General features: G+C 38.2%; 1 protein-coding gene across 2 annotated transcripts; it reads right to left on the bottom strand.

Moving 5' to 3' along the window:
• Positions 1 to 25,088, bottom strand: SLC16A4 (solute carrier family 16 member 4). Of its 2 annotated transcripts, XM_016155575.2 has the most exons (9): positions 24,968 to 25,088; positions 23,659 to 23,777; positions 17,771 to 17,903; positions 16,906 to 17,049; positions 16,575 to 16,736; positions 14,866 to 15,387; positions 12,963 to 13,174; positions 11,779 to 11,872; positions 1 to 3,685 (listed from the first exon to the last, which is right to left on the bottom strand). In XM_016155575.2, exons 2-9 carry the CDS (start codon positions 23,743 to 23,745, stop codon positions 3,528 to 3,530), a joined length of 1,512 nt encoding a protein of 503 aa, XP_016011061.2. In that variant the 5' UTR covers positions 23,746 to 23,777; positions 24,968 to 25,088; the 3' UTR covers positions 1 to 3,527. The 2 variants fall into 2 exon arrangements, with proteins under 2 accessions (XP_016011061.2, XP_036090988.1); XM_036235095.1 differs by lacking the exons at positions 23,659 to 23,777; positions 24,968 to 25,088 and adding an exon at positions 21,572 to 23,614.
• Positions 25,089 to 25,416: the final 328 nt, after the last annotated feature.

Genomic DNA, 25,416 nt, shown 5'->3' with positions numbered 1-25,416 from the left:
TAAAAAAATAATAATAATAAATACATATATTTTTATTACATAATTTTTTCATGGCACCATCAGAAGTAACAGAAAATGTTATTGCTAGTTTCTAACCATATCTTGAAAGATAAACATTTGTAATTATATATTTATAGCAGTACCTGTCCTATGGTGAATTTTAAACTGGTTTATTTAAAAGTTGATTTCAAGGACGTTTGTTATTTCCTTTTTATTATTTATGCATGTATGTTAAGACTATAGGTGATAAATGTGAGACAGTTGGGTAGATATTTGTGACAAATGATTAGCCAAATAAGGCAAATATGTAGATAAAAGCCTCATACGAGTTGGTTATGGCTTAAGAAAAACCACTCAAGGTTTTTAAAAAGTACTTGCCTTTGGTTTTATATTGAGGTCTTCAGAGAAACCACTGTCCAAGTTTTGTCTTATGTCTTTCTTAAAAACAGTTAAAATATTAATACATGGTCTATTTTTTCTTGTATGGAAAAAGCTAATTTTATAGTTAGGCAAGTTCATTTACTAAGGAGCTCATATTTTGCACACATAACATCACATATTAATATGCCTAGATTGTTTGAAAAGATCGCAAAATGATCATTTCAGTCCATTTAAGTCTAATTGTTGCTTTTATTAAATTTTAAACTCCTAGAGGATATTAAAGAAGAAAAACCAAGAGCCATGCTCTAATGAGCACTGGTAATTAGGTTTCAGAATTGGCTCTGTCAAGGGCTAGCTTTGTAACTTTAAGCAAATAACTTGATCTTAATTTGCTTTTGGTCCTTATGTATAAAATAGAAGTAATACTAACTGTTGAACTTCCTCACAGGATTGACTTAGTGATAAGGAGGTAATAGATGGGGAAGAACTTAAAAATACTATGAAGTATAGAGTTTTAGTATCAGAAATAGAATTCAGTGATCCATATTGAAAATTCCTTCTTTAACAATGGTGGTATGGCATTTCGTTAAGAGTAGGAACAAGAAGAAATGGTATCTTAATAGTTTTAAATATAACCCAGTAACTAGCTGAGAAGAAAGTATGCTGAACTTTTATATTCAAATTATCATAACTCTACTAAATAAAATATATATACTTATACATATTTCAAGGCTTACAATTTATTGTAAATTTGTAATAAATTTATTTATTAAAGCTAATAGTATTAAGGAATTATAAGTGGCCTATACTAAGGCATTGGTTTTTTTGGTCAGGTTTGGTGAATATTGGGAGACCTAAAAAAGTTTATTATCTTAATAACTACATTGTTCTTGCATTATAGCAGTCATGTTTGTTTTGGTTTTGGGGTACTTTGCATTTTTATTTCAATCTAGATGTTAAAATTTTATGCCATTTTGAGCTGGGACAAATTTTTTATGACTTTTCAATTAAATGAGCTTCATAATCTCATGGTACTGCCAAGAAACCAGGGTGATCTAGAGAGGAAAGAAAGCATAGGGTTTTGTGTCCGTTTGTGTTTGAATTGACTCTACTACTTAACTGGGTGTTTAATTTCTTTGACCTTAAATTGCTCCATTTGTAAAATAGTTATCATAGTATCTGCTCCTAAAGGTTGTGAAGATTAAATAAGTTATATAAAATGTGCCTACGTTAGTGACTAGTATAATTAGGTGTCAGAATAAAGTTATTCACGACCCTCCTCCAAACACACATGCTTATATAACTGAAGTTTAATATTTGTTTTCTTTGTCCTGTAGGGACCTCTTGAGGGAAAAGGAGAAGATTAGTGTGCTATTTTGCTTTCCTTGAAACGTATGTATGTATGTATGTATGTATGTATGTATGTATGTATGTATACTGAACCGGTATATGCATATATCTGGGATAGCGATAGTATTTCTGGATTATGGATTCTTAGAAATGTATTGACATCTAATGTCCAAGAAAAGTAGTAAATGAACTGGAACATCATGAGTTAATTACAATGGATACATTACTTATCAAAGTGTTCAGCTTCCTATAGTCTAGGGGTTATTCACATTTTTCTTAATCCACATCACCCAGGTTTACAGGGACTATTACCATTGAGTAAGATGAAGAACTGCTCTGTTAGGTAAGGTTCATAAATCAGCATTCAACTTGGAGTCCTTTAGTTGGTCCAACTTAGAATGTACAGTTTGTTTTGATAAGAAGAAAGAGTCTAGTTGCCCTAGGTAAAGGCTCTTTGGAGAACAGTTATTGCTCAAAGGGGAAGGGAAGGGACAGAGGGTGGAGGAGAGTAGTTCCTGGGAGTTATGCTGGGCCTTGGGGAATACAGCGATGAATAAAACATCATCCGTCTTGTTGATCTTGCAGACTACTGGAAATGGTTGACATGGAAGCTCATATAGTATTCTGTTGAAAGTTACATAGGAGGCCAGATGAGAGAATGACTTAATGGTAGGGGAAGATTTCCAGAGGAGACAGCCTTTAAGTGAATCAGATTGTGAAGGACAAGTGAGACTACCTGGCGGAGAAAGACAAGTCTTTAGGATGGTAGCTGGTAGTAAAGCTTGCACAAAGGTATATGTAGAGAGTAGACAGTATGGCATTTTGGAGCTAAAACCAGGCTTTCATTTTAGGATTTTTCTCTAGAGGGAATAGCTGTTTTAAAGCAGAGAGGATGGAAGGATTAATAATAATAGCTTGAAGGGGCATTCTGAAGGAGGTACTAAAAGAGGTTGGTGTTGCAAAGGGCTCTCTATTAACATGTAATTGCTTAGTCTAAGTGACATTAACATAATGATTCCATACTCAAGAAACAACCATTAGTTTAAGGATCTCCCATTAAAAGCTACCTATACAACTTTCATATAAAACTTGCAGAGTTCTAAAGACACACCTATTTAGCTTGAATATTTTAGATAATTAAATGAGTGAGAAAGTAATATTGTTTGGATGGGCAGGAATAAAAATTCAAATCACCTTGAAATAAGGGTTTTTTTTTTTTTTTGAGCAATTCTTATTTTTTAGTACATAGCAATACATGTGTATCATAGAAAATTTAAGAAACAAAATAATGGGAAGGTTACCTTTAATCAATAAGCAAAGGTAAACTTTGGGTGATATATAACATTCCAGTCACTACACAAGGTTTTAATATTTATTCAGACTCCAGAGTTCCAGTCAACCAAAAGCTATATTTAATACTTCTTTAAATTAAGAAAAATGGTTTTCTGTCTAAACATGTTTTATTGACTGAATTACCATTGTACCTTGAGAGTTTGGTTAATTAATACAATACATTCTGATTTTCATTTAATTCCTAAGGTAGCTGCTTCAACTGATTAAAATTTTAACCTGTTTGATTAAATATCAACAAATAGCTTAATTTAAATTGGTATTACTCCTTTCTTACTACTAGACATACCTCACAATGCTAAACAAAAGGAACCTTAAAAACTCTATGGTTCACCTCATTTTGCAAATGAGGAAACTTTCCTTTCAAGCTTTTATTTCCAAACTTACTCATTTAGATTTTCTTTGATTTCCAATGGCTTATTAGTTTAGCTTTTGTTTTGTTAAGCTCACACTTGATTGGAATCCTCTTTCCTTCTGGTCAGCCTCTGCTTTTTCCTTCTCTCAGCCAGCGGTATAAAGAAAAGGGAAACTGAAGAGAGGAGATAGCATGTGCTAGAGAAGTAGAAGGAGCCCGCGTATGTCTGGCTAGAATCATGTAACCAGCCTGGAAAGGAAGGAATGACTTCTGTTAGCCAAGCAAACCTTCCCATACGTCCTTCTCAGCCGTGAACTAACTGCCTGCCCCTCGAAGCAAGGAGCCTCCTGTACTTACCAGTCTGTATTGTGACCTAGTAGAAAATATGAGGTTAGTCAAGCTGCTTACCTGTCTTATTTTCTATTGATAAAGTCAATTCCACCTAAGTTAGAGACTTAAAACCCTGTGGGAAAAAAGTCATTGTGGACCCAGAACTCCTCTCTAGTCTTAAATGGAAGTTGGAGAAAATTAGGGACACATACAACTTCATTTGATGATGAATCTTATTAGAAGGCCACTGTTCTTACAAATAAAATAATTGTGCCTTACTGCTGTTTTCCAAAGGAAAAAGTGAGAGAAGTAATTTTCTTTTTTCCTTCAGTGAACAAATATTCGAGAACTTAACTAGGTTTCTAGCAGTGTGCTAGGGGTTGAGGATACAGTAATGAACCAAAACATGGTTCCTGTCTTTGCATACTGTACAGTTTAGTGAGGAGTTAGGTATTAACCACATAAATTACACAGTGATAAGGGCTATGAAGGGAAGGTTCAGGATACTGAAAGAGCATATGAAGAGGGATTGACTACTTTGTCAAGTGGGTTAAACAATGACTAATTTGCCCTGAAATCAGAACGCTCTTTGAAAGCAAGAATAGGGGTAGGTGTCCTGAAAATCATTTGGCTAATGGCACATACTAGAATTTTTAAGTGAAACGCTTTTTTTTTTTTTTTCTTGTGTGTGTGGCAAAGAATTTTTGCAAGGTAACAGTATTTAAACGCTGTTGCAAAAATCAGTCCTGTGAAAAAGGCAGTCTCAGTATTATTGTAAAGATAGAGCATTGTATGCATATTATGTTTGTAGGTGCTAACTTACATTATGGTTTTTATATTTAAAATCCTAAAAAAATCTTTAAAAATTAAAGCTGTTATTCTCATCATTTATTCAAAAAATTTCGGTGCTATATGCCAGCACAGTTCTGGGTAATAGGGGTATACCCATGAACAAAATCGATGAAAACGTCTGCCTTTATGGAGCTTACATTGTGTCTTTTAATTTTCATTTATATCTTGGAACATGATTTCTCACTGGTTGTGTAGAATAGAGTATACCTTTTTTTTGGGTGGGGGTGTCTGTGTATGTCTGTCTCCTGTCTTTGTTCTCTTAATGGCTCTGATAAAGACTGAATTTTGTTGTTGTTTCATTAGCTTTATATTTCTTGTTCTTAATGCAGTGAGAGAATGGAATGTTTTTATAGCCTCTTACATTTATCTGACTTTAAGTTGGATGTTTTACTTATTGACTCCTTGTTTGATCAGTGACCTGAATTAAATGTTTCTTAGAATTAAGCAAAAGAGTAGAGTGAAACCTATTAGGATAAGTCCTCGTATTATGGTAATTGTGATTTTATATAGCTAAGAAATAGATGACTAAATCTCTCAACTCTTATGGAAATTTCTGGAAAGGGAGTATGGAAAGCAGCAGCACTCCCTTTTATCCCTTGTCATTCTTGCGTTAGGCCTACCAGTACAGCAAGTTTACCAGCATATACATAACCTGTGAATTATGAGACAGGTATTAGAAATAATGCTTTGGGAGAAGACCAGAAATTCTTGGACACAAAGGTAGATAATGCTGCTAAAAGGTCAGGGGGACACAGCTAAAAATAGTGAAAATGGGTTATTGTTTTTAATAAATTCCAGATGGCCTAAAACAGTTTAAGAGAAAACTGCTTATAAGCCTTTCATTTCACACACACACACATTTAAAGTCATAATGTTTCTGAAACATTAAAGATTAAAATTAATATGTATTCTTACCAGGGCAGGGAATCACTCAGCTGTTTTAGAAAAGTTTCCATGCATTTCTATGCAAAATGTAATGAAATAATTTGGTTTAAGTCTGTTTCTCCTATTTATACTTTTTTCCTATTTATACTTGATAATTGAGATGTTACTAGATTTTTTATTCTAAGATCCAGTTACCATTCAGTAGGACATTAATGTGCAGTTGAGTATTTAGTTTTAGGATCCTATTATTAATAGCAAATACGAGGTGAAATGTGTAGGATGCAAGACTATATTGTATTATCGATTGTTATGATTTGTCTCATGAAAGTATTAGCTGTCATAATCAAGCTTAGATTTAAGGGGCTATATAGGTATGTTAAATTTAGAACTTTATTAGTATTGAAACATCTATTGTATTTGGTTGGAAGAGTTAGCTTTTCCCCACTACTGAATGTAAAAGAATACTGTATATTTTGTCTAATTCTATCAAGTCTCTATACTTTTTTTGTAACAGTATGAAAAAGCTGTGTGCAAAGGCACTTTCAACCCTAAATAGTTTAATAGTTCAAAAGCCACTGTTTTCTAACTACTTTAAATGGAAACACACACATAGATGGATGTTCAAAGACTGGATTCCTTTGTGGTCCTAGCAAAAGCATGGTGAATGGCAGAGAAAGTTGTGATTATGCACCAGCCATTATCCAGGAAAGGGCGCATGCATCTGAGCGTCCACCCCATGCTGAGTGTTGTATGTAGCCAACATGGAATACACTAGCAACCGGTGCAGACTTCTTAAGCTGCAGTTCCCTGTAAGCTGTCCTCAGTGTCTCTAGACTGCTTGCATCAGATTCACCTGAAATGCATGTTAATTGTGTTTTGGGCAGGAATGTCTAAAAATTTTCCTGTGATCATTTAAAACAACTAAGAAGATAGGGCTCAGCTTCCATCAATAGTTTTGCAAACCTTCTCTTACAGTCAACACAAAAGGGATTAGGTAATCTTTCAAGTTTGATAATATAGGATTCCAAATTTATTTTTAAAATACCAACATTTTAAGACTAATATCATTTTATGGGTTAAGCCATACATGTTTAAAAGTGAGTTTAACATCCTTTCTAAAAAGTATTCATACCTGTGATATCTCAGAACTTGATTGTTGAGCTGAGTTATGATTCCTTTTTATTATGATTACTACTGTTTAGTTCACTATTGGTCATACCCAGAAGGCCCTTAATTCCAAAGTTGATGCTAGTTCAAAGGAATGGCTGAGAATACTGTTGTAAGTCGTCTCGCTGGTTGAACCAGCTGATGGGCTGCAGCAGAATGGAGACTTCCAAGGTGTACAGAGACAGTGATCTTCACTCATCCATGGAGTCACTGGAGCCACCGGCTGGCTGTTACGAGCCATGTCATCTTCCTTCAGGTGTGCTGTACAAATGTATTTATATGTGCCATGTTGGGAAAAATCTTGGGAAACATTGTTTAGCAAATTTAAATCTTAGTGCCTTTTAAGACAGGAACTCTCTGAAGGCCTCATAATAGAAATTTGCAGTAAGATTTACTGGGAGGGCTTTAAGTATTGGCTCTGTGCTGTGAGTTTTATTGAAAGAATTATGGTCTATGTTAGGATTTTGAAGCTTTATTCCCTGGTCTTGCAAAGGAATATATATTCGTAAAGGAAGGACCTCTTGCTTTTCTTTTTTTAATTACACTAAAAAACTATTTAGCATTAATTTTTGATGTTTTTGTAGAGATCCATTTTTGAAATGTTGAATCAAAGTAAAAGTCTGTGAGGCATTGTTATTTGTGGGGAAAATATTCACTGGATAAATAAATGATGTACATTATTTTCCTTTGCTTCTTCAGGGTATAATATATTCCTCTGGATATAGAGAACAGAGAACTTTCTCATTTGGCTCCACTTACCCAAACCTCCAGAAGGGATTTATAGCAAACCAGAAGGTTGAGTTTGTTTTCCAAATAAAATTTGAGGCCATAGAGAAGTTCTCACCTGACAGGCCAAGATGACTGATAAAACTGTAGAGGGCATGATATAAGGTGGAGTGAGGACTCAGTGGTATATTTGTTTAATGTTGTATTCTGAAGAGGATAGAATAGAGACATGAAATAACCTTTCATCCTCATTTCTGTGAACTCATCTGTGTTAATGAGACAGAGGCAAGCTTAGATGGATGAATTTCCATTTTAGCCACTTTTTTTATAAAACACAAAATTGCCAGCTTCACTCCATGGTATTTTTGATGAGGTGCGACATCCAGAAATAATAGCAAGAGAGAAATGTACTTCTCCTTTAGGAACTAGTTAACTTTAACTTAGGCTGGCACACAGTGAACAACATAGTTTATTCGGCATTAGAAATGGCTTTCCTTGAGTTGAAAAAAAATCACTTGTGAAGTACCTACTTGATTAGTGAACTTTAATATATTTTAAGGTCATTCTTATATCACAGCTCAGAATGTCTTCATTTAAATTTAAGAAAATGGAGACAGGAAGTGGCTTAACCAAATTTCTTATTAATGAATTGGAGGAGGAAGGCAAATTCTAATAATTCTCAGTTTTGGAGGTTCTAGGCTATTGTCCTTGGTATTAAGTCCTGGCAGTGTAGTGGCAGAATGAGTGCTATGCTGTTACTTAGTAAGCTATTGAAGAACATCAGGAGACAGTCTTTTGTCTTCTCCTCTCTGTCCCATGTAGCAGCTAGCAGAGAGCTATGCCAGTGAGTTATTTTGTAATTATTCAGTGAATACTGAGTTATAATCAAATATTTATGGTGTTTTAGGAGAGTTTTCAGAAGATAATAGTGATTGGTTTAAATATATATTAGTGTATTATATGCATTTATCAGTTGAGAATGGGTATATGAAGGAGAGGGAAACTGCATTAAGATTTATTTTATAGGCAGTTAATTTGGGCCATTGGTGGGTTTCTTTTTAAATGAAACAGCCTCTAGTGTTTTAAGCTTACATGCCAAATGCCTTCGGGTATAAGATTAGGAATTTCCCATAAATAGCTTACATCTGACTTGTATGTTGGAGAATATGGTTTTATGCTTGCTTCTCTTGCTCAAGGCACTACTTTTGTATTTATATTGCTTTCTACAGGTTTACTTTTGTTAACAGGGGTCTACTGGAAATACAATAAGGTTTTAAAGATCGTAATAATTTTTATTTTTCCACAATCTTCCAAGGTTTCCATCTTAGTGCCAGGGTGTAGCTCTGGCTGCAATCTACCAACAAAAAATAGCAGTTGGGTTTTGGTGAGCGATGATATTTGGCCTGTACTTAGGTCTGCTTACCACCCTGGGTCAGGAAACCTAGAACAACCCTAAAACTGTGACCTAGTCTGAAGCAGGCCGTATTATTAACTAAAATTGAATTTGTCCCTGAGTGTTGGAAAGGAATAGGAGGGCCTGTGGGGCAGAGGGGCAGAGTGGTAGCTTGCGGAGGAGGTGTGTGTTGGCGTGGGGGGGGGGGGTAATTTTTAACTTTTATCTATTTCAGTTCCTGTTACTTTCAGCAAAAATCCAATAAAGAATTTTGTTGCTACTATATTTTTTTAAATCACAATCTTGGTTTAAAAAGGTGTGTGTATATATATATATAATTTTCTGCCCATATGCTCTATTTACATTTTTTAAAAGAAAGAGTAGTTTTAAAAAACTCAGTTATGATTCCTATGGGTTTCCTATGCTTTTTTTCCTTTTCCTTGTTTTATTAAAATAATGCTGTATAGGACTAACTTGTTTTTCTTTTTCATTTCCATGCAGGAAGGAGAAAAATATTGTTCATGTAACCGATGTTGCCATTTTTAACTAGTGTTTTAACTGAGGGTTACTTTGAAAAGTTTTACTGTTTGTTAGTTTCCGAGTTTTAAATGCCTGTAATCTTTCATAGGAATTTCAACTTTTGCAATTTGGTAATAGCAGATCAAACAGGTAAGTAAAAAATGAGAATCTCATACAGTTTTGAAGATATGTTTGGTTGAGGATATATTTTATAACCAGTAAGCCTTTTGATTTAAAGCAACTGCCCATTCCTATAGAGAACTGAGTGAATCTGTTCATCAGTGTTTCTGAAGTTCTTTGGTAGTTGCTGCTAGAGTCAGAAGTTAGGAACAGATCTAATGGCCTTTGTAAAATCCTCTTCATCATTAAATGGAGGAATGACTTATAGGAGCAAGAGCTTTCCTAAAGTTTTTCACTTCAACAGGATGCTTGTTGGCACAGCATTGCAGTCAGAGATCATGGTATAAAGTACAGAGAAGAAAATTTAACTGAATTATGTATTAGTTATCATAATCTTGTTTAAAGTACTGTGAGCAACTCCCAGACTAAAAATCTATATGTAAGCTTTCAGCAATAGCCTTATCACTTCCTTTGACATTTTTTGTAGAGCTTAAGTAAAATTTATTCTTGCCTAAATAATATTCTCAGAATTAGCAGGTAAAAATTCTATCATGAGCACTCTTTATTCTCACATAAAGTGCCAGGGTATTGTGGACTTTGGGTAATTAAAAGTATGTAAAAATTTTTTGACTCACAGGAAGAAATGTACTTTATATCCCATATTTATATTACATAGATATGTATGTGTGAAATAAAAGTTTCACAATAAAATGATGCACTCTGTTTTCTAATCTGCTCTGTTGTAGTCTATCCTTTTTCATTAAAAAATAAAATAAAAAGATTATGGCCCAACAAATTAATTTTAAGACCCACGCTCATACTGACAGCTTTTCCCTTTCAGGTATTGGGCCTCACAAAACTTGGCCTTGTCTTTTCATATGCTAAACTCTTTGACTATTTTATTTTAAGACGTATACGAAAACATAGAACATTCAATCTCTAAACATGTTATAGTTTTGTTACTTGCCTTTATCCTTTGAATAAGATAGTCTGTGCACTGGTATTTGTTACCTCCTATACTTTTGGCTTAGTAGATTTGAAGAGTTCTAGGGTATCATTGGACAGCCAGTGAGGCAGGATTAAGACAGAAAAAAATACATCAGCAAACTGTATTTGAGTTCTTTTCTGTGTCTCACTGACTAGGCACCTCTGGTGTTTGGTCTCCTTTTACTGGTTTCTATATAGCAATTCTGGCTTGACATTAAAATTCTAGACTGCCCTCCAGGTATGAAGTGTAGGCCAAGTTAGACTACATGAGAAGAGATGTGTTCATACATGCAAATAAGGAGTTGGTTGCATATTTGTATAAATATTTCCTTTAGAATAGGTACACGTAAACTAAACCTCAGAGAGTGGTGCATTTTTTCCCTTCTAGCAATAATCTTTGTTATTAGGTTTTTATACTTTTTTTGATATTTGCCTTTTCTAAGTCTTAAGTCTACATAGAGGTGCAAACCTAGTTTTTAAAAAAATGATAGTGAAGCAAGATCAGATTCTTTTTCTGTCTCACTTTGGGACTATAGGCGGCAAGAGTAAGTTTTAGGTAGAATCCCTTTCTGTGGGTGATGGGAAATGCTGTAGTAATTCGTACACTCAGATGCATTGAGAGCTATAGTATGAAAGATTCTGAAGTTTAATTTGTTCCCTAGATATATTTCTGTGTGAATAGTCTGTCTTTTAATAGCCTCAGATTAAATGTTCAGCAAGCATACAATGTCCAGTTAGGTAAATGGTGTAAAACAACACTTCGGTCTTAAAGCTAACTTAAATAATCAGGGTTCCCCACAATTCTACTCTACTTGTATTTAATGTTCACTATATATCCTTTCCACAGATATCCTGGCCTATAAGCCAAGTATTTTCCTACCTTTGGTACAATAGAATATGAAGGGCCACCATCCCTCTTTGAAAATAAGAGATGTAGAGAAGCCCTGGAAAGCTACATGACACATCTCAAGAGCAGTGGGGTCAGGCTCGCAGCTTTCAAGCTCTATAAAAGTGACTCCTGTTCAGATAAAAGATAGTAGTGGTTCTTTTTTTTTTTTTTTTTTTTTTTTTTTTAAGCATCATAAGTCTTTTAAGACTGAAGAAACTGGGTTATCTCCTCAGACAAGTAGACTTACATACAATCCCTGCTCCAAGACACCAAAGAGAATATAAAAATCTGCTTAGCGCTCATCTGTTGAATGAGCCCTCAGATTCTCCTGGACTGGGGATGGAGTGTGACAGTTGGTATAGGAGCAGCAGAGATATCATCAGTTTCTTTTAACCTGATATTGTCATTACATGTTACTATTAATCATGAATCAGCATTTTCTTTCATTCGTTCACAATGTGGCTAAGCTCTTACCTGCTATAGGTGGTCCAGGAAGGGTACCTATACCAGTAAAGAAAAAGGCAAATCCATAAAACCTGTGTGTTACAGACTCCGCAGACAGATCAACCTGTAGAGATTAGAATTCAGTGTTAGCCAAATTGAGGATGAAATTCAGTAAGAGCTACAAAGGGACAAATACTGTTTAGGTCATCTGAAACTGTGAACAGTTGACTTCTGAGGTAATTTGGATGGCCTTTTGCCCTGATATTGTGAACGAGCTGAGGCAAATAGAGAACAAGTTTTTCACTTGGCAGGCAGTGTTTTCACTTTGTCAGTAAGGAACATTAGTGTTCGTTTCTTTTTTAGCCTTGGGTGTTTAGGGGTACTTCACCAACCCCCCACCCTCACCCCCCACGCAATCTTACTGCTCTTCCCTATTAGAAGATGGTATTTACAATCTGAGCCTACAGTGGTACAGTGGTATTCTTGAATCCAGGCATGGCTGGGTACCAACCATTGGTTTGTAAGAAATCAGATATCACGAAGAGTTAATTTCAGCTTTAGAAAGTTTGGCTTTTGCCTAAGCCTCAGATGATATCCTGTGACATTTATGCTAACAATTGATATCAAGGCCAGAACTTCCCCAGGGATTCTGTTCCAACACATTGGAGATCTAGTTCCAAGAAGAACCCCTGGGGTTCCAAGAAGAGCCCAGAAGTATTTGTATAAGTGTTTCCATCCCATTTGGGTACAAGACTTTAAGTCAATTTGGGGTAAAAATGGAGAAGAGTTTAAAAAACAATGTCCCAAACAGAACTCTCAACAAGCGAAGCCACACCAGTCAAGAAGCTCCTTTTTCTCTCGGGGGAACTGTTCAATATTGCGTCTTAGAAGGAGCCAAAGAAATTTCTGGAGCTGGAGGAAAGAAGTGAACAAAAACCTAACCTTCTGGGAGACCGATAAGCAAAACATAACATGATTGATCCCTTTTTTGCTTTCATTTGCTTCCTGTTCCGTGCGGTAGTCCTCTCATCATCCCTCCCCCTAAAGTGAGATGAATAACTGGACAGGATGTAGCTGCAGGGTTTCTGAGGCCTTAGGGATGGTATTTTTAATTATAAAGTTAATAACAAAATTTTGTTCTCTTTGGGGGAGATTATTATCAATACTTGCTTTTCCTAAATGGTTTAACAATGTTAATAAGTGTGTCTACTCACCAGTACAGGCACTATCAATGCCAGGTAACCACCAGAGAACATGGCAGAGAAGATGGTGTAGGTCATAAGTAGTGGAAATGTGGTGGCTAAAGGACCAAACAGGTCAGTGATGCTGCAGACGATGAGGTAAAACTGTAAGTAATGATACTTTTTGATCCAGTTTCGATCAGCAATCCATCCAGAGATAATCTGACTGACTGACTCAGTGATACCTGGAACAATTTCGAAAAGGTCTTATGAAATCCTAATTCCAGTTTTCTAACTCCTTTGAAAAATGTAAATGCCTAAGGCATCTTCTCCTAAGTAATGTGACTATCTTGAGGCTAGAACAGATGAGGGAAAAAAAATGGTTTCATTTATCTATCAGTAGATTCTGTCATTTACTTAGGTATTCCAAACACATCTAATAAAATACCAGAAAGACTCCTGCAGGGTTGGGCAGAAAACCCATTGGGTGCTTTTTATAATTGTGTTTGGCAAGTTCATAACACAGAACTGGGAATCTCTGGTTACAGAGGCCCCTGGGTTCAGGAGGCCTTTCTCAAGGAAGTCTGCAGGTGAGGAAGTGAGAGTTTGAAAGACTAGTAGACCTGTAGGTCAGTGTCCTGGGGAAGTCATGGTGGATGATTGGAGTACAAATAATAGTCTTATTGAAAAAAAGGAGATGTTGGGACTCTTTCTTAAAACCGTACATGAGGTTTTAATAATTGAGCCCTCCAAGAGGTTATTATACTTAAATTGAAAATATATAGGAAGTTTAGAAATAGATCATATTTAGAATATCAAAACTGTGGTATAATTGGAATAAAAATCTAAGAACCACATTTTCACTCAGTCTCATGATAACAAAATATCCTTTATCCTATTATAAGGTAATGTAGCAGTTAAATTCTGAGAGATTTTCAGGTACAGTTGTTTTGTACTTCAAATTTTTTCTATGGTTCAAACATAAAACAAATGGTTCTACAAAGAAATAAAAAGTGCACACTACCATTTCTATATTTTTAATTATTTCCTAGGATATATGTTGAGTCTTTATGTTATATTCTTTGGTTCCATTGTATAGCTCTAATCTGATCTAAATTGATACTCCCAGACATTTTCGTGAAAAAGTCAGTTAAGCTATATATTCATTGTATATGTATACACGAGTTTTATTTGACTGAAGCTGAGTACCTTTACAATTGGAAACAGGTGTGGTCATAATAACCTTTGTAAGAGCTTGGTAGATAGGCTTACAAGAAATTAGCCAGAGAAAAGTCAATCCTGAGAATTTCCAGATAATTAGAGCAAACCAATTTCATCCCTTTTCATTTTTTTAGAATCCCTCTTTTGTCAGTTGAGAATTTGTTCTAGATCAAGCATCCTGTTTTCATACATTTTTACACTCAACTAAAATGATCATTTTTATTTTTAACTTGTATACTAATTTATTTTAAGCATCAGCCAATCCATTAGTGACCAGCCTTAAGACATATATTTACCTATATTATATTACTTCAAGGGGAAAAATACTTAGCTACAAAATTTTATAAAACATTAAATGCTTAGAATGGGCCAGGTACTATCCCAAACTTTACATGCATTACTTGTTGAATCCCGATAACTTTATGAGGATAGGTACTAGTATTACACTATAGGTGAAGAAATTTAGGGATAGAGAGGCAAGTTATTTGCCCAAGTTTGTATAGCTAGGAAATACAGAGCAAAACTCGAATTTGGGAAGTCTAGCTCCAGAACCAATCCTTTCAACCACTGCACTGCGCTTTCTTCCTAGGATGTCTTTTGCTTCCTGGCGTGGCTGTTGCCACTGAGCACCAGCTTTTAAAAATACAGATAGACACATTTGAAAAATTACTAAGACCTTTTTGTTTGTTTTTGAGGTTGAAGTAGGCTTTCTTACCAGCTACGGAAAGGAGGTAGGAGGCGTCCATCATGTCAATCCCCAGTGTTCTGGCTATAGCTACTAGGTGAAGGTTGGTGACCACAAATGCCAATCGACTAAAGATCAAAGACCAGGTAATTATGCAGAAGAAAGGATTCTTGAAAAGAGAAATAAAAGAGAGTTTTTGTTTACAGCTCCACAAAATAGACTTTTTTTCAAAACGTTGTTCATTAGTTGTTACGAGCAATCTGTTCCTGTTTGGCCCGTCGTTGAACTCTTTGTTTTGATTTTGTGAGTCTGTTAAACTTGTACTGGATTGTCCAGGCTTCTGCACAGTACAGTCCCTGATGATGGTAGACTCCTGTGGCTTGTTGCAATATGATGTTTCTGCCCCGTACTCTGCCTCTGGACCACTTGCAGATAAACCGCTACCTTCATCTTTAAAATCAGAATTGCTGTTGCTTGTGATATGGATGGGTCTTAAGAGCATACTCGAAGGTACCAAATTCAGTATGATAGCTCCAAGTATTATAAGGGCACCTAAATAGAAGAAATTGAAAAGTTGTTAAAAATTACCTGTCTCATTTCACAATACTCTGTGTTATCAGGCTCAGATGAACCCTGCCACTATAAATATTCATAGTGTAATACTTCCTTTGTTCCAGAATTGAACTAAAAGTATTTAAATCTGATGACTTAAGTGTTAGCTGTATGCACTGATGTATTGTGAAAACAGTGTCCTTTGGAGATAAAAAAAACAATAGATGGCATGGAAGGAGAAGTGTTATTTGTGCTAAAGCAAAAAAAGAATAAAGGTCTTTTGGTGGGAAGGGATATTTCAAATATTAGAAAATTACATTGTGTTTTAAATAGGGATTTTAAGTATGCTGAAGTGAGGATATAGGAAATATAGAATTCAACGATGGGAATCATTTGGAAACTGTCTTTGAGGAGGGGACAGCCTTTTGTCTTGACATTTTTAATTTTCTTGAAAGAAGACAGATGCCAGTTTTGCCTTTGAAGCTGAGTGGTTTCTTAATTTCAGCATGACCAGGCCAAAGTGGTGGCTTGTGTGTGGTGCTCCTAGAGACAGAATTAGCTATAGGTTCTTGCTATCTCATGGATTTGTCAGTTGGACCTCTTCACCATAGACTCCTGGTAGTTTTTTCCTTAGGAAAAGAAAGGTTCAATAAAACTACTCTGTAGATAGAAATAGGTTCTTATATATATTCATATATATGTGCATATGATATTTTTCCAGGAATTTGATTATTCGTGGAAATAATGATTGTGGAGAGAATGATTGTCATTCATTTGTGAAAATTTATAGTTGACAGCATGTACAGATAAACTATTAAGAGACATAGTCCTCATTTTACCCATTTTTTTCTTGTCTATTTAGTCTGATGGAGGAGGGATTTTTTAATGCAAATTTTTTTCTTAAAGGGAAAATTTGAAAGGAGAGTGCCTCGATGGTGGAAGGAGAGGAGGGAAGTCCTTGTCTCCCCTGGAGTATCACTTTCTGAGTTGCTCACATGGCTTGCAGAGCTGACAAGTAGTTTAAGATTTCTGCTGCCCATGTACTCTCCCAGGAAGAGGAGCACATTTCTGTAAGAAGTTATGCTCATTTCTACTCTGGCTCAAAAGTCTTCACTTTCACTCATCAAAGACAGAAAAGCAAACATGAAGTCTTGCAGAGTTGATAGGGTAGAAACAGAATGACTCACCTGTCCAGTCATATTGGTCTATCAGGAATTTTGTAAAAGGTGCTAACAGGAAAGTCAGTCCCATCCCTGCACGGGAAATAGCTGTACTAAGTGCTAATCGTTTTTTGAAGTATTTGCTAATTAACACCACAGCTACTTGGTACAAGAAAGCAGAGCCCAAACCTAAAAAGAAAAACAATAGGTTGGAATCACTTACACGAACAGCCTTGGTACCAGACCAGATAGTCTCCTGGACACCAGATAATAAAACGAGGCATTCAGGACCCATGGACAGTAAGAGGGAAGGTTTCTAGTTCCCCCTTTTAAAGTCTTATTTGTACAGTGAACTCACCAGGTAAAACTCCCATAGTCACACAAAGAAATGGAATGCTTGTAGCCTGACTGCTGATCAGAAATCCACCAGTTATAAGAAAAGCTCCAAGAATGGAAACAGTTTTGTCGTCATATGTATCAGCGATAATGGCAACCAGAGGACCTTGGGGAAAAAAAGAAAGGGTAGTACTCGGTGAGCGTGCTCTGGCATCCCTTCTCTTCTGATGTGGAATTCAAATGAGCATCTAAAGGAAAACCCTAATTTGGAGTATTGTGTATTGGGTTTCTTAATATTCCCAGCCCCACACTATTTTGCTTTTTGGAAGAAGAGTTGTTATTGTTTTTGAGGAAAATAGGATTGTAAATAAGCTGGTTTGGAGGGGAAGCTCATTGAAAATGCAGTGAAATTGCATCTCACAAAATGAGATTGCATCTAGTGACCTATGAATAGAACAAAGTTTGATGGTTAATGTATTCCTCCTCCACACTGTAGCTCCAAATAGAACTAAAAGAAGAGGAATTGGTTCTCTACTTTGTGTATGTTTAGATGATGAGATCACAACTTCATGGTCTGACTTCCCAGTTGAGAGACTGGCTCATAGAACCTGTGCTAAGGCACTGTCGAAAAAAAGCAGGCATGAAGAATTTGAACATGGAATTAAATAGTTGGATTCTTCAACTTCCTTTGTTGGAACTCTTAAATTTTCCAGTCTTATCAAGTCAAGTGAAGGCTAAACACTGCAGGTCCTTTTCTCAGCTTTATATATTAATGAATGAACCTGAGTTTTAGCAACATTTCAATTTTAAATAACAGATGAGTCTTCTTGGAATTGCCCTTTGTGGTCCTTTTCCTTGGACACCACACTTTTTTTTTGGCTTCATACCTGCAGCAATACTAAGAGATGCCATGATGGATCCAATCCAGCCAGTTTGCTGTGAGGTACTTTCAAATTCTTCTTGAAAAACCGCAAAGAAAATTGCAGAATTCTTCACCATCCCCACCACAAACACATTTACCTAAATCGAAGCAGACCAAATTGTCCAAGTCAGGTGGTGAGTGAGCTGTTACAGAGAGGTTACAGTGGCTCAAGGTTAGGATTCCCCCGCTCTCCACTATTTACCAGTTTTTTTGGCATTTCCTCATATTTAATATTTTACGGGGTGGTCATCTCCTAAGAGCTTCTCTAAGTACTTCTCCTAAGTACTTTACATGAAAGCGCCTCATTTAATCATTCCGAGGCTATGGAATAAGAAGAGTCAGTATTGTACTAGAGATAAGAAAATGAAGTTTAGATTAAAAGTTGCTCAAAATGGAGGTGCTGGAGCTGAGATTTGAACCCAGATAGGCTGGCTGCAGTCAGCACTATGCTGTCCTATCACAGTGGCATCTGTTAAAGGCAGCTACATCCAGTTATTTTTGTGAGAGAAGCTCATTGCTCCAAAAGATACTGTATTGTTCCTATCAGTTCTCAGGTAAGATTTACTTTAATTGCTCTTGAGCTCAGTGCACTTCCTCACTCAATGTGTAGATAGGGTGACCCTGTAATTTATCCAAGTTGAAACAAAAAAAGGAATACTACTAATTCATGCCTGGACAACAAGGGTTAAGCGGGTTACCATGGTTGGGTCATGTGCCTGTCTTTCCTTTTGTCCCATCTAACCCTCCTTGCCCAGTCCACCCTCTGCTTCTCCACTAGGAGGAGCGCACCTTTCAGGTAAAGTTTATTTCTGTGGAGTACTAACATCTGTTTCTTGGAATTTGGATCAGCCTGGGGCAGTGAAGAGCAAGAGTCAGGAGGGAGGGAGGAACCAGAAGGTAAGCCACCCGGCCAGATTCTATAGTCACTCAAAGCCCAGGGGCTAGGTGTACTCACAGTGTCGCCAGGGGCTTCCTAGCTTCCCCTTTCCTTTATTCAGTGGCCTGGCCATTCTTCTCTGCTGTCATCCTGGCCATGCTTTGCCTAAGAATGACAGACCCTGGGTTCCCTTTCGCTGATCCCACTTTCTCTGTCTACCCAGTAAACGTTTTCCCCCTGTGGTTCTGCATTCATCTCACTTTATATCTGTTCCATTGACAGTCATTCATTCTCAAGGTCTTAATTGCCACCCACACATTGATGGTGTGGTAGTTACGAGTATTGTTCTGCGTAGTCAGCCTCCTTGGCCTGAATCCTGGCTCTGCTTCATGCTAGGGATGTGACGTTGGGCAAACTACTTCACGTAAGTTAAGCTTCCTCCTTCCTTAAGGGGAGATGAAGTAAGCATTACCTAGCTGTAAGACTGAAGATTAAGGAAGTTCTGGTAAAGAACTTAATGCATATGTTCCTTGACTTACAGTGGGATTATATCCCGATAAACGGATCCTAAGTTGAAAATATCCTAAGTCAAAAATGTGTTTAATACATCTACCAAACATCATAGCTTAGCCTAGCCTACCTTAAATGTGCTCAAAACACTTAACATTAGCCTACAGCTGGGAAAATCATCTAACACAAAGACTATCTTATTATAAAACATCGACTATCTTATGTAATTTATAATGCGTATCGCTTTGGCACCACTGAAAAGTTGAAAAATCATTAAGTCAAACCATCCTAATTTGGGGACCATCTATTTAGCACTTAATACTCAAACTATTACCTATGATTTTATTATCTTGTGTAACCATTCTTAAGAGCTTCATATTCATTAATATAACTGTCTACTATCTCTCTCTAACTCAGGTCAATTCATCCAAAGCTAAACTCATCTTTTCCTCATCTCATGCCTACTCTTCCTTTCATTTCTCTCTTGATTGGTACCCTCTACTCACTCACCCACATCAGAGACCTGCCTCCTCTTAGGCACTTCATTCCTTTAGCCCTTACCTGCTAAATAATCAAGACCTTCTTAATCCATCTCCATCACTAGACTCTTATTTCAGACTAGTATTATTTCTTGTCTGGAGTAAGGGACTATGAATTGGTGGTGCTCTGAGGTTGCAAAGTTGGGAGTGGTGAGGAGGAGATCCTTTAATATGTTTTCCCCATTCTGATTTGATAGAAACTACAAATTTTCCATTACTTAGAGTGAACAATGCTATGGACACCAGGGCTATATATTCAAAAGTGAAAAAGATACTTTATAAGCCCCATATTCAGAATGTTTGTGATCAGATTGTTCCCCAAAGGTGCATCTATCAGGAAATGAGGATAGAGAACTTGCATAAACCTTGTTCTTCTCAGTTCAAAATACAGAGTGATGATTGCGCCCTCTCATGAGCAAGGCACACTACAATGAAGCATCATTCTGGAAAATATCCTTCCTCTTTTTCTGTGGACATGGGTTCTGTGCTGGCCTCTGCAGGATGCGTCTGACCTCTACAATGTGAATTTGGCTAGCCCCAGCGCAGAACCTCTCCTTTCTGGTCTGTCTGATGTCTGAGCACAGCAGCAGTGAGTGGATGCGACTTGTCTCATCGCTGAGCCTTTGTCTTCCACTGGGTATCAGGAAGCAAGAACAGCCTTTGCTTCCACCCTGCTTCCCTCTCATAGCTTGTAAACTTCCAGTTTTGTTCCTATTTTGACTCAAAGACATTAATCTTTTTTCCCAAGGTCTGGTTTGTCCCTTAGCTAACTAAGCAGACTAGATAAATCTATATTTCATCCCATGCTTTTGGACCAAGGTAGTTGGGTTTCAGTCCTGTCCCAGAGTCCACATCAGACATTGGTAAATGGGCTCGCCACAAAATAAAATTTCCTAGAAAATCTATGTCTGATCCGGCCCCCTCAATTCCTTTTTATCTTTAAGAGCACACCTTCCCCTTCTCCCCACCCCCTCCCCCAAGAACTTCCACACCCAGACCATTCTAATTAGAATATTGTCTGGAGAAAGGCAGCTGGATCATCCTGGATCCTCCAGGATGTGCCCTGCCCGGTTCGGGCTCCGGACTTGTCTGCGGCACCTGCTCTGTGTGCACCATGGGGCTGAAGTCTGGTCGCGCATAGCAGTTGTGGTTACGGAGAATAATGAGCGAAGAATGGATGGCCGCATGATGCAGAGAGTCTTAAATAGATGCCAGTCGAGGATACACAGGGCTGAGATGAACGTTTTTTAAGATGGGGTTGAAAAAGACTCAAAAGGCAAGTTCCTTTGAGCCGGATTTGAACCAGTGACCTAAGGATGCCTGGGACCTTCCACTACAGTCCTCTGCTCTACTGACTGAGCTATTTAAAAAGAAAAAACAAAAAACCTTTTCCCTTTTAAATACAGAGCATCATTGTCAGAAATTCTTGTTTAGTAACAATTTCTTTCTACCCTATGTCCCTCTCTAGTATCATCCTAACTCTTGATGTTCACAGACGAACTAAAGGATAACTAGGTTATCCTTCCTCTCATCCCAGCACTCCACTGTACTGGCTCTTATCAAGGTTATCACACACCTGTTGCTAAACTAATAGTCCTTTGTCGTTTCTGTGATCTCTGACTTACTATTGCTCATCACTTCTCCTGGATCTGCTTTTGTGATGACGGTGCATTTCTGGTTCGCTGCTTCTCTGACTGCTCAGTTTCCTCTGCAGGCTACTCCCCCAACCCCCAGAGATCAGTTTTCCCCAGGGTGCTGTCCTCGTTGCTCTCCTCGCTCTCCCTGGCCGTTTTACCCACCCTGCCCCATAGTTCAAAACACCAATAAGCTGATGACTCACAAATTTTAGGATGCAGGTCCTGTGTCCCAGGTGCATGTAGGCGATGCCGTGCACGTTGGTTATGCCACAGGGTCCCTCAGACTTGGTGACCAAAATTAAACCATCCAAACTGCTCACAGATTTTCTCCCCTTTCTGTACCCCCAGTTCAGTGAATGGCACACGCCATCTTCCAAGTCACCTAAGCGAACAACCCTGGACTCTCACTCTCTCTCTCTCTCTCTCTCTCTCTCTCTCTCTCTCTCTCTCTCTCTCTCTCTCTCTCTCTCTCTCTCAACCCCAGTTAGTCCCCAGGTTGTACAGGTCCACTCTCTCAGTATCACTCAGATCTGCATTCTGTCCATCCCCATTGCTACTGCCTCACTTTAAGGCCTTACTGTTTTCTCACCTGGATTATTTCCACCAGTTAGTTCATCCAACCATTCATGCATCCACCAAAAGTTATTTATTAATGTTCCAGGCTGTTGACTAGGGTCTAAGCTTACAGTAATGAGAATACAGTGATGAGAAAACAGACATGGTCCCTGCCTTCATGGAAGATGTAGTCCAGTGAGACAGGCTAAATGCAGAAAACAATCATGCAAATACATAGTTATAAAGTATGGCAACTTAGAAGGAGTCCCTTTTCAGAAGCTCATCTATTCTAGAAAAGTACACTTGTAATTCATGCAGACACTAAAAGCATTGTCATCTAAGTGTCCACATTGTGACTGCAGGTGATTAGCCTGAGTTAATTGTTAACATTTTGAGGACCCAGTATATTTTTGTGCTTTTTATAACAGCATCACACCCCCAAAACTGGGGCATTGTTTATCAATCTGCTTATTAGGCAGTTTTTCTTAGTAGCAACTAAATTAGTCAAGTAACTCCTATCCTGAGGATAAAGTAGGAAAAGTAAGGATGGTTATTGGGAAGAAAAGTAGAAGACCAGAGATCCTCACCAACACCAGTACTGCACAGCCTGTGATCCGGGGGGGATGGCCCCATCACAGGAAGGGCTCTCAGACTTAGGTCATCCTTAGCTTCCTTACTAATAACATTTCTGGGAGAAGAAACGTTCTGCATTCTTTGGTAATAAAGCTACTGTTTGACAAATAGTCATCAGATTAAGAGTTTGCACTTTCTGGGTCCAGCTGAGGACCTCTGTCCCTACTCTCCCTTCTCTGTCTAGGGAGGAGGCATGATGTTTCCCCATTGTCCTGTGAGCTTACTGTAGGGCTGGACAGGGAGGGGAAGGGTGCCTTTGTGAGCACATCTCAGAGTTAACAACTTATTTAGAGACACAGGAGGAATTGGGGCCAGTGCCAGTCCGTGCAGCGTTGTTTGGGGAATAGTTGTGATAGAATTCACCAACATTTTAGAATGACCATGCTAACGATTCAGATTGCCAGCAACAACCCCAGGGGCTTCTGGGAGGATGAGGAAAAGAAGTTCATTTAAAAATAGAGTGCCCGAAACAAACAAAAAGAGCACCTGGTCCAGTTGCTTGTGGATGAAGGGGAAAAATCAGGCTCCAGTTTCAGAATCCATATCCTTCTTTCCCTTTCCAGACACACGGAAAATACCCATTAGGCCTCATTCTAGTGTCAGTTGTGGCTGGTGGGGTGGGTTGGGTAGTGAGCAGCAGTCAGAACAGAGGAAATGTCCTCATCCCCTTTGGTGAAGGAGATAGCTGCCAGCAGTGTGACCTGCGTGGTGCGCTGAGAAGCCACCCAAAGTGCTTTTCAGTGCTTCCCAGGGCTGCTTCTGGGACAGGTAAAGGCATGGTTGTCCCCAGAGCCTGATTGCCATGCAGCCAGGGCAGAGCTGCTGATGTGACTGGAACATTCTCTCTGGTTTTGAGGGATGACAGGGAAGAGGAGGAGAATGGGTGGGAATGCTGCTGCTTTCACTCGAGGTGGATGTTTTTAACTTTCTCCTGGGCTCGTTGTGGGCCACTCACTTAAGCAGCTGTTGGCAGTTTCTGGTCTTGCTCTGCCCCTCATGCATTAGAATGCTGAGGATTTCATAAGTGATCTTGTTAGGCTGATTGGAGCTTTCTCCAGAGTACCCTCTTTCAGGCAGCAGGAAAGGGTAAGTAAATTCTTACCAGGAAGAAATGAAACACAATCATCCATCCCCAACCTCCATCCAGGGCTTTCGTGTAAGGCCGGGCCTTCCCCTCCCTCTTCGGCATGATGCTTCCTCTGTTTTAAATGCAGGAGATCCCTGTGATGAATCCGAGACATAGTTGATTCAGTTGACAGTCAACGGATCTAAACTTTTAAACTTTCTTTTTCTCTGTGGTTTAAAAGCACTTTTACTGTAAATTTTATCTTAATCCCAGCCTTTAATAAATAGATGATTTCCACCTGTTTATATAGTCGTTTATAGACTCTGATCTCAACCTTAAAAATGCGAGCAGGACTTCTACCATCTTTGGGGATTTGTCTGGAGGCCCGCTGCCTGGCTTTCCCTGGCAAGTCTATGTGGTTTTGCCCATTACCTTGAAATATGGCCTTAGTTACGCATCAAAGTCTGTGTGACTGTAAAGTCCCTTTATCCCTGTTTATTCTACAATCACAATCCAGACAGAACCATGGGAGAAGTAAGAAGAGCTAATGCAAGGCTGTGATTCGAGGGACTTCAAAGCCACTACAGAAAATTCTCTATCACCAGTTCGAATGGCATTAGGATGACCACTCATTTTATTTTAGGCAGGGATTGCAAGGGAGTTCACTGCAAAGCCTGACCTCTGATGGTGGGGCGGCCTCTGGCTTTTGCCCAGGTCTGCAAGCCAGGTCCAGGGGAAGCTGGGCCTCGTCCTCTGGTCCTTTGGATGAGCCTTTGACTTAGAGAAATAAAAAATGGAGGGGGAGCCTCAGGTTTCGGAATTCCCTTTACAAAGCACTTGCTAAAATGATAATATTCTAAGGGACTAAATAGACATGACAACAGAATGGAACAACTGTTCCTTGAATGGATCCGGGACCTGAAAAAAAATTGTAAAGGACTTTAAGGGGGTCAGTAGGGGAAATTCGAAAATGGACTGTATGGTAGACAAAGTTAGATCTCGGGCGTGTGGCAGTCTTATAGTTCTGTGGGAGAATGTGCTAAAAAGTATTCAGGAGTGAAGTGTGATAGATCACAGAGTCTGCTACCTCTCACAAATGGCTCAGTAAAAAAAAAATTTATAAAGAAAAATAGCAAAAAAGAAAATGTAAATGTTCTGAGGAAAGGGGATAGCATTCTTTATTTCCCACTGTCAGGTTGCTAGGCAGGCTGTTTCTTTCCTAGAAAGGAGACTGCGGGCAGGGCATGTGGAGTGGCCATCCAGGGAGCCGGCTGGGCTGGGAGAGAAGCCGGCCCATTTGAAATGTTATAGAAACCCAGCCCTGACAGCCCTGTTTTCATCTTACCTTTGACGTGGCGTTCAGCAAAGGAATCCCTCCACGGATGGAGCAAGCACTCCGGAAAGAAAAATGAAGTATACAATTTTCTAGAATATCACTGGTTTTTTGTTTTTTGTTTTTTTAAAGCAGTGGACTTTATTTCCTGAGGAGGGGAGAGGCTGTGATTTGACATCATCCTGGGCCCTTCCTCCACCCACCCTGACTCAAAAGGTAAAAGTTTTTCACTAGTAGGCTAAAAAGTAAACACCGGAGTAAACCAAGTAGAAAATCCTCTGGTGCATACTGTTAAATTAATTAAACGAGGTCATTACACTGAGACCTTGTGAGCTGGCCTACATGAATGAACCCCAATCTAAGCTTGTAAATGCCTTAAGGTTCCAAAATCTAAAGCTAAGAACAACCAATTACAAACAATCAATCAGGCTTTAAGCTATAGCCAAACAATAATTTACTCG

This window comes from Rousettus aegyptiacus, unplaced genomic scaffold (genome assembly GCF_014176215.1).
Source record: "Rousettus aegyptiacus isolate mRouAeg1 unplaced genomic scaffold, mRouAeg1.p scaffold_m13_p_17, whole genome shotgun sequence".
Lineage (NCBI taxonomy): Eukaryota > Metazoa > Chordata > Mammalia > Chiroptera > Pteropodidae > Rousettus > Rousettus aegyptiacus.
This window is presented reverse-complemented; position numbering and strand designations above follow the sequence as displayed.

What these genes read in the sequence shown, in the direction of transcription:
- SLC16A4 (XM_016155575.2), bottom strand. Translation starts at nt 23,745, where the DNA reads ATGCCGAAGAGGGAGGGGAAGGCCCGGCCTTACACGAAAGCCCTGGAT. An exon ending in GACTATGGGAGTTTTACCTG is followed by an intron (nt 16,737 to 16,905) that starts GTGAGTTCACTG and finishes TTTTCTTTTTAG; the next exon opens with GTTTGGGCTCTGCTTTCTTG. An exon ending in CTACCTCCTTTCCGTAGCTG is followed by an intron (nt 13,175 to 14,865) that starts GTAAGAAAGCCT and finishes AAATTGTTCCAG; the next exon opens with GTATCACTGAGTCAGTCAGT.